This window comes from Octodon degus, unplaced genomic scaffold (genome assembly GCF_000260255.1).
Source record: "Octodon degus isolate 3935 unplaced genomic scaffold, OctDeg1.0 scaffold00024, whole genome shotgun sequence".
Lineage (NCBI taxonomy): Eukaryota > Metazoa > Chordata > Mammalia > Rodentia > Octodontidae > Octodon > Octodon degus.
In genome coordinates, this window is record NW_004524600.1 from 10,342,050 (window position 1) to 10,351,665 (window position 9,616).

The 9,616-nt window shown below is 40.4% G+C and overlaps 1 protein-coding gene across 1 annotated transcript in view; it reads right to left on the reverse strand.

Annotated features, from left to right (window-relative positions):
- Map3k5 (mitogen-activated protein kinase kinase kinase 5) overlaps positions 1 to 9,616 on the reverse strand; it is a 243,822-nt gene that overhangs the window by 106,463 nt on the left and 127,743 nt on the right. Inside the window, exons 8-9 of the mRNA XM_023712197.1 lie at positions 8,608 to 8,720; positions 1,655 to 1,814 (exon numbers count right to left, since the gene is read on the reverse strand). Of these exons, the coding sequence (XP_023567965.1) occupies positions 1,655 to 1,814; positions 8,608 to 8,720 (273 nt within the window). The remainder of the gene's footprint in view (positions 1 to 1,654; positions 1,815 to 8,607; positions 8,721 to 9,616) is intronic.

Sequence of the window (9,616 nt, forward strand, 5' to 3'; positions counted from 1 at the left end):
GGTGGAGCTCTACAGAGTTTGGAGTTATCCAGCTGCGTCTGGCTTAGGTCTGGCTGCTGTGCTCAGCTCCTTCCTGCTGCGGACCTGGGCTAGGATTGGGTCTGGGGGTTCCCGGAAGTCGGCAGCAATTCCTGGGTTAGGACTGGGTCTGGGGGCTCCCGGAAGTCGGCAGCTATTTTTTCATTTACAGAGCCAGCATACCTAAAACCAAACTCTTCATAACTGCACTTTCGTCTTCAATGCCATCAGAACAGTCGTCGAAAATACAGCAACTCTGGCTAAGTGTAATGCACGTATTTATCGGATCATGAACTTCACATTTGCTGAATGCCTACTGTGGGCGTGATGCCATCAGTACAGCCCTGTTCTCAAGCTGCATGGAAGGTCATGGAGACGCATGTAAAAAAGTACTGCAAAGCCACGAATGAATATCGATGGAGACATAATTAATAAATCAGTGTCAAGAGTCATTACTAAAGAACAACCAAAGCAAGAAGGAAGGGACTTGGGTTTCTGATCAAGGGCTGCTTTATGAGCAGATATGAGTTTTAGTGTTCATAAGGCAGACCAGAGGGATCAATGAGGCACCCTTGGGCTGAGGCTGAGTTACACAAATGTAAAACTACAGCTTGGCATATATACACAATAAAGAGAGGCCAGTGCAAACCTCAGGGTAGGACAAGAGCTGAGGCTGGGCTGACTCAGAGAAAACCCTGTTTGCCAAGCCAAGGAGATGGACTTTATGCTTCAGCCTGTGTAGAATTATTAAACAATACCGACTGAAGGATTTCAGAGGAGGGGAAGGGTCAGCCTTGTAGTTCAGAAAGATCAGTGGGAGAACAAGACCGGGAAGGACTGGCTCAAGGAGACCGGGGTATGAGGAAGTCATGTGGGAACCCATGAGGGTCTTGTCATGGTGGTCGTCTCTTTGAATAGCCCCTGTGATGTGCCCAGGCATGCCTGGGCTCTGAGTGGCTCTGGAAAGAGCCCTTCTCTCTGTCTTCGTTAATCTCTTTAAGTCTTCACAATTGCAGGTCAATTATAATGTGGGGTGTCTAATGAAATACACATTGTTTTTCAAAGTGGTTCTGAATGCAGCTGAAATTTTATTCTATTCTCTACAATACTATCTAGATAGTGTAGGAACATATTTCCAAGAATAATATGAAGTTAGAGTAACATGCATATACAGAAAACATGCAAATGTGTCTGTCAAATTCTAAGTAAAAAGAAATGAAAAATCAGGAATGAGGATTCCGAAACTCAGATTAAGTAAGTGGTAAAGCAAATAAAGAATAGATGCTGGGAGCAAAGGCCAGCAGGCTGAACACATATACAGTCTCACCCCGAACATGGATTAGACTTGGAGGCATAAAATGAGTGGCCTCTGCGTGGCTCATGTGGGTGACACTGGCCAAGCTGAGTTAGTTAGTGTGGAGGAAAGGTTACAAAGTGATGGCTGACGTCACCTATCCAAGGTGACTAGAATCTATAGTCAACAGAGTCTCTCTGGGAACACTACATTTTTGTATAGGTTTCTGCTGCATTTTACTCTACAAATAATCAAATGGTCAGTTTAATAAATAAAGCATGAGAACAATATAAGGCAGCTTATTAAAATTAATTATATGAACACATAAGAATGCATTATTACCATGCTGGTGTCTTTAGTTTGAAAAGCTTTTCAGATGCTTGAATGACCCTCAGGTGGTCATTGGCCAGGACACTGGCCCCCAGAAAAAATCCAACTTCCCAGTAGCTCTGGAGTTTTTCCAAGTTTCCCTTTTTACCAAGAAGACTACTTAGCTTCACCCCTGGAAGATAAACAGGAAGGAGAACACTACATCATGTCAGGCAGTGGTAACTTTTCATTAAAAAGCTAAATTAAGCTTTCATCTTCCTGTAAGATTAAAATAGCTTTCAATTTCTGATTATTAACAAAGTTTAAACTGGCATGGTGGCCCATGCCTGTAATCCCAGCTACTCAGGAAGCTGGGCAGGAAGATGTGAAATACAAAGCCAGTCACAGCAACTCAGAAAGATCCTGATGCTAAATAAATAAAGCAAGCAAGCAAACTAGGAATGTAGCTCAGGAATTCAGCACAGCAAGCAAGAGGCCCTGGGTTCCTTTCCCAGCAGTTTAAGCTCATTGTTAATAAAACAAAAAACAAAAAATCTCTAGGGCTGAGAAGATAGCTCAGTGGACTAAATGGCTGCTTAGGGAAGTACAGGAGAAAATAACACATTAAAAACACATGACTCTACCAACCACCTCAGTGGAAAACAAGCACCATTAATTAATTAATAAAGCAGGTGCAGGGGCCGGGGGTTCAATCCCCAGTCCTGCCATGCCAGCCCCGTCCCCGGGGTGTGCTGAGTCAGCAGTTGAGACTGGGCATGGTGGTGCGTGCATGTAATCCCAGCACCTGGGAGGCTGTAAAACAGGAGAATCACTACAAATCTGATCTGGTAGTGAGACCCTGAATACCTTGTAGACCCTTCCCTAAAATACACACACACACACACACACACACACACACACACACAAAGACAGGAAAACAAGCACCATTAATTAGCTAATTAATTAAAAATATATTTGGTTATTGTAGGGTTTCACCACGCAGCTCAGACTCGTGGTGATCCTCCTGCTCTCAAGCCTCCCCAGCACTGGGATTACAGGCATGTGCCACCATGCTGGGACTCTGTGGCCAGCTCAGCCTACCCTGGGGGCAGGGCTGGCATGGAATGTGGTACCAGGAATTGAACTGCAGTCTCTGCATTTGCCTAAACTTGCCTAAGCAGGTGCTTTAGTCCATTGAGCTATCTCTCCAGTCCAAACCAGAAGTCTTTTTTGTTTTGTTCTTTGTACAGGGATCAAACTTAGGACTCTGGGCTTGCCAGGCAGGCGCTCATGCTGCTGAGCTATATCCCCAGCCCTCGCACCTTCTTTTTAATAGCATACTTAAAGAATAATAAGCCCAACACTGGTGTAGCACAGAACTATCAGACTTTCAAATAGCAAGTATGAAGCATTCAATAGTTAAAATTACAATAGTTTTAAAATAAAAGTTCACATTTTGAAATTGCTGATGTTGCTGTTTGGCTTTGGTTAGTGACCTTGGCATAATTCTGTCACATATCACGACATCCAGCCATTCAGCATTTGGATAAAATGCATTATTTTTGTTATGGCAAATGGTATTATAGCACATGGCCGTACCAAAATATATTTACTCAAATGTAAATCGATGCCCATTTATTACCTTAAATAATTTTGTACACATAAGTTTGTACATTTGTTCAGTGTGTTCTGTATAAAATGCTGAGCATAGACTTTTGGGGTGGAGCACTGGCCCTATGTGTTAACGTACTCTACCAAGTTGCCCTCAGGAAACATGACAACAGTTTGCACTGTTGCTCGGAGCATCTGACAACGCTATGTCACCCACACCCTATTCATCTTCATCAATCTGATGGAGGAAAAAAAGAAATATTGCTTTTTTTTTTTTTTTGCAGAACTGGGGTTGAACTCAGGCCCTTGCGCTTGCCAGGCAAGCGCTTATTCTACTGAGCCATCTCCCCAGCCCCTACATTGCTGTTTTAATCTCTGACTCTCTCCTTACATGGCTGTATTCCTTTTATGCATGAGGTTTTATGCTCTTTGCCTCTGATATATGAAACCTTTTTCTTATGAAGATATTAATCCTGTAGGAATGGAGTTAAGACTATGGCTAGATTTTAATATTTATTCTTAGTGTCTCTCAGCCACCCCCCCCCCCCGTTAACAGTGGATATTAGACCTTAAGATTCCAGTTAAACATTTTTGATGACAGTATTTCACAAGAGATGCTGTGCAATTCACCAGATCAAGAAGCACATGCCTGGCCATTCCACTCATAATAATAATCCCTTAAAACAGTGCCATGTGCTTGTGTCACTGTTAGCTGGATCCCACCTTATCAAGACACCATTGTTCCTCTGTGACTAAAACTCAAGCTCGGGTCAGCTTCAGTCATGTGTACACCTAAGATGTCTGTTTTAAAAACCCAAACATTTTCACTTAATGCTTTTAGTTCCAATTGATAATAATCCGCGCCAGAATCAACTAGCCTAACATCACCATCATTATTGGCTTTATCACTGAAGGGAATCTCAGCACCGCCATGGTAGGCTGTCCCCAGCACGGCTGCACCCCTAACTCCCCCCCTTATTCAGTCCTGCTCCTGAGACCAGCCACTGTGCTCCCTGTGCTTTCTCAGGCTTTGCCTTGGCAGACAGCCATAACTCCTTGTCAAGAAAAGATTTTTAGAGTCTGTATGAGAGAACCGGTCTGCATAAGTGCCAGCACGGTCCCTCTCAGGTTTATTTTGAAATAATAAGCTGGGCTTACAGGCACGCGCCACCATGCCCAGTCTCCTCTATTTTTTAGTTCCTTCCCCCCCAATAATGACACTTCCTATTTCATTTTTTTCTCTTTCTTTCTTTCTTTCTTTTTCTTTTTTTTTTTTTTTTTTTTGTATTTTAGGGAAGGGTCTACAGGTTGTTCAGGGTCTCACTACTAGATTGGACTCATAGTAATCCACCTGTTTACAGCCTCCCAAGAGCTGGGTTTATAGGCATGCGTCACCATGCCCAGTCTCAATTGCTGTCTCAATGTGCCCCAGGGACGGGGTCAGCACAGCAGGCCCAGGGATTAAATCCCTGGCCCTGAGCCTGCTTGTGGGTGCTTTAATCTGCTGAGGTATTTGGCCAGCCCTCACACTTCCTATTTCACAAATGAATGTTCTATTGAACAATGCACTCTCTTGAAGAATTCACTATGTAGCACAATTCAAGAAGAGTTGTACTTCATAAACCGGAGAAATGATAGTATCTTCCAAAAAGGAAGAGTAAAGAAAAGTACTTCATTCTTTTCCCTATAATTCTTAAGTTTTTGAGACACTGGCCACCTCTATAGGTGACAAAGAATTTCTTTCCTGGTTAGTGACGGACTTTGTTTTGGTTTTGGTTATTTTTTCTTCATTACCTTCACAGACCTATGGATTTTTCTATTTAGAAATATAATCTTTTATATTCCATAATTGTTAATACTCACTGAAAATGAGATCCAAATAGTGGCTTGTCTTAATTGCAAACAGTGTTCTACTATATCCACATTCCTACTGGGGCCTCTGCTTCTCATGAAATGCCTCATAGTTGAAATATTCCACAGAAAATGAAAGAATCAGTTTTTATTCCCCTAAAGTTTGAATATTAATTTTCAGGCTCATGAAGCCTAAAATAGAAGACATGAAATGTAGTTTGTGTCTTCAAGTCCTAGATCTAAATAGTCTAAACAATTAAACTTCAAAAACAGAGAGGGTAAAACAGAGCCACAAAATAATTAAGTCATAACCTTAAATAAACATGCAGCTAGAATTAAGAGTCTGCTGCGGTTCAGATGTGATCTGAGGGTGTCTCCCAAAAGCTCTTGTGTTGGAAGCTTGGCTCCCCGCTGGAGGGGCACTGGGAAGTGTGGGAACCTTCAGGAGGAAGAATCTAGCGGAGGAAGTGAGGCCCTCAGAGATGCTGACCTCGGAAGGGGTCAAGGTAGTTCTTGTGGGATGAGGCTAGATCCCGCGAGAGTGGAATGTTACATGAGGGTCATTTGGAACCCCAAATCGGTCTCCGCAGGGAGTCTCTCCCTGTCCCAGCAGCTCCCACCACGATAGTATCTGATACCATATGATACAGTCACATCAATGAGGTTGCTCAACCTTGGACTTCAAGCTTTCAAAACTACAGAAATAAAGGTCTTTTCTTTGTAGTGCCTAGTCTCAGCTACTTCATTATTGCTACCAAAAAGACTAGTACAATCTTTGGGCAATAGATATGACAATAGATTTTCTAACATTAGAGATTTTAAACTTGGTATGTTTAGAAAGCTTTAAATTTAGGGTTCATCTTATTACATTTTAATTTTTAAAGTTTTCCCTTAAAAAATGAAGCAAGATTTGAAAAAGCAGCTAAAGGAATTTCATAAAGGAATGTTTGATTATCATAACTACTCAGTAACTTAGGCTATTTTTCATGTTACAAGGTGCCAAGAGGAAGGATGGGAAAAGGTGTAAATTACTGGAAAATATAACTAGAGTTCTTAAAGAAAGAATGCAACTGCATTTCTTTAAAATATGCCAACTGTTATTAGTTTTGTTTTCATTATACGCTATAAGTATAATTGTATGAGCCTGATTTATTTAGCCAACATGTCTTTCCTTGAAAATCCACTTAACCCTATCTTACCATATAAAAGTTTACACTGGCCTACTTTGATAGGCATAATTTATGATTGAATGTTTGAAGGGCATACATTTTACAGTGTATATCACAGTATTTTAGAAAACTTGAACTTAGCTCCTATGGTAACTATAAATTCACTCTCAAGTCACATCTTAAATCTGTGTGTTACACAATTTTCAAAATTTTTAATTCAACATCGTACATATTCAAATGCTTGTTCAACATGAGTTTTTCTCAGAAAAAAAATGAAATGCTTTATTTTGTATGTTATAGTTCTTCAGATCTCAGATTGCTGTCTTAATTATATTCAACTTAAAAGAAGGTTTAGAAAAAGCGTATCTTCAGGACTGGGGAGATAGCCTGGCGGGTTAAGCACCTGTCTGGCAAGCACAAGGATGCAGGTTCAAATCCTGTACTGCATGCCATGCTGGCCAGTTAAACTGGACGTGGTAACACATGCCTGTAATCCCAGCACCGGGGAGGCTGAGACAGGAGGATCACTATGAGTCTGAACTGAGTAGCGAGACCCTGTATCAAATAAATAAATAAAAATATTAAGAAAATAAGTGTATCTTCAAACTATTGCTACCACTTTTCCTACTCATTCAAATATCTTCAAAAAAACTTCACTTTTGAGTTCAACAGCATGTATTATTAGCATGTGCTAATTTTGTCAATGATGTTTTGATCATGACATAGAATTTTGTGTACAGCAGAGTATCTCTATAGTTTCTAAACTGTCCAAGTTTTTTTGTCTGATTTCATTTATCAGTCAAAAAATTATTTCAACAACCTACACAACTTAATTACTGAGTGCTGTCTCACTGCAAAAAACAAAAGACTGGGGATGTACGTTAGTGATATAATGCCCCGGATTCACTCACCAGTACTGTAAAAATATGTATTTTTCTTAAATAGAATTTTATGCCTTTAATGCTACTATACTTCCTCAGCAGTATTTTACCATTTTTGAGTACTTTAAAAATACTTAATATTATACTGAGACTTTATTTACCTTCAAACATTTCCTTGTTATGTATGAACAATTTATTACTTTTTTCTTTTTCTTCCACTGTATTTTCTCTTAGTACATGTTTGCGGTGTGTGATATTTAAACCGTGGGGATCTGCTGCATGCACACACTACATCTTAACGCTTTTTACATCCCAAGCCTTCCCAAACAATGTTTAAAAAGCCCAGGATTCATTATTCAGAAGAAAAATGAAACAACCTATTTTCCAGTTGAAAGTACTAAAGGGAATATTTCTCCTACAATGCACAGCTTCATTAAGATCAATTATCTTTCCGTTCCAAAAAGTGAGGCCAAAGACATCTACATCTGTAGTAATAACTCCTGCAGGAGTTGGAAGGACTTTGTGAAGGAGAATGATGCTTAGACATTCAAGAGAACAAAATGTGATCACCACAGATCATATTCTAGGATCTTAAAGCTTTCAAAAAGTGTTCACAAAGCCAAAACCAGGATAATCATTTAAAAATACATCCATAAAAATGTTCTAATTTCTTTAAGTTGCAGAAAAGGGTCACAGGTATGACGGAATCTACAGAGAAAGGAGATAAAGCACGTCCTATCAGGGCACAAGGCAGAGATACTGTTGGAGGTGACCAGCCACTACCTGGCCTGTCCTTGACTTGTGATTCTGGGGCCTTTGGTTGCTCCACCTCTAACGCCATAGGGGTGGGTGTATTTGAGAAGCAGAAAAAGAAAATAGAGGATTTAAGAAAAAAGTTCTGGGCTGGTGAGATAACTCGGTGGACTAAGCACCTGCTTTGGCAAGTGCGGGGACCAGGGCTCCATCCCCGGTCCTGCATGTCGCGCTGGTGCCACCCCTGGGGGTACCTTGTGCTGGCGACTGAGTCCAGGCATGGTGGTGCACGCCTGTAATCTTAGTGCTGGCCAGGCTGAAAACAGGAGGATCACTATGAGTCCAAGCTGCATAGTGAGACCCTGTACCAAATACATAAAAATAAACAAATAAAATTCTAAGAAAGCATAATCTTCTATTGGAAATATTCCTGATAGTCCTCAAAACACTGACCTTATTTGGGATGAAGCCTGAAGGAGAAGCCCATCATCAATACCAGTTTGAGGCTTTCAGAAAGAGGTAAAATAAACACTAAATTAATCCTAATATCAGAATTGTGCACCATAGCATGAAATACCAAGCAAAGAGTTATAATCAACTTTTCTTTCCCAGAAAGATCAGGTAGAAAGCAAAAGGATCTGTTTATTAATGGTTCTTTTTCTTTCTACTAAGTTTGGGATTAGTGTCTTGATTTCCATGTAAAATATCAAGCTGTAGTTACCAACTTTCCGAAGCTCAAAGGAAGACTCAAACTGGTGCCCAGCAGCTAGGAGGAGGACGGCATAATTAATTCCTGACTGTAGCGTTGGCTCAGATTCAAATGCCTTTTTGTACCTATAAAAAAAAAAAATGTACAAGTTTACTTTCTCAGACATGAAACCCGGGTGTGCAGTACCTTCTGTTTGCATAACTCCAGCACCTAAGCCAAAAATATTATACTGGCCTTCACCCCAGAATCTAGTGTGCTATTAGGATTTAATGCTTAAGTAACTGCATGTTTGTGTGTCCACTCCTTGTTAACTTACCCTTAACCTAATGACCCTATCCTTTAAAAAAAAAAAAAAAACAACCCTCCCAACTTACTACCACAAATGTGTGAATACATTTGTCTACTCAGTAAATTTTTATTTTTATTTTTATTTTTTTTTTTGGTACTGGGAATGGAACTCAGGCAGGTGCTGTGCCACTGAGCTATATCCCCGGCCCAAAAATATTTAAAAGAAAAACCCTGAATATATTTTTAAAGTAGTTTTTAGAAACCCTTATGCATATACAAAGCATCAAGGAGGATCATCTGGTACCATACTGAAAGCACCAGTTCTGTTAGAGTGGTGACAAAACACCATCACCACCACCACCACCAGCCCCCGCCCCCAACCACAACAACAAGTGAACTACTGGAAGAAACTGAGTACATCAGAAGTTGTGCCTCTCCATACTAATTCTGGCTTAAATAGTTCAAGGACTCTTTCCTGAATATGCATGAAAGTGAATATCAACCTCTGAAAATATTTCAACAGCTGAAGGGCTTCATTCAATATTTGAATATCACTGTATTTTTGAAGTAACACTTCCTAGGATCTGTGTAAGGATCTCTCATAAGCATTATAAAATAGGTAATGAAATTTTGATTTAAAAAATCAGAGTGGGGCTGGGGAGATGGCTCAGTGGAATAAGTGCTTCCCTGGCAAGCGCAAGGGCCTGAGTTCAATCCCCGGTTCCACAAAAAA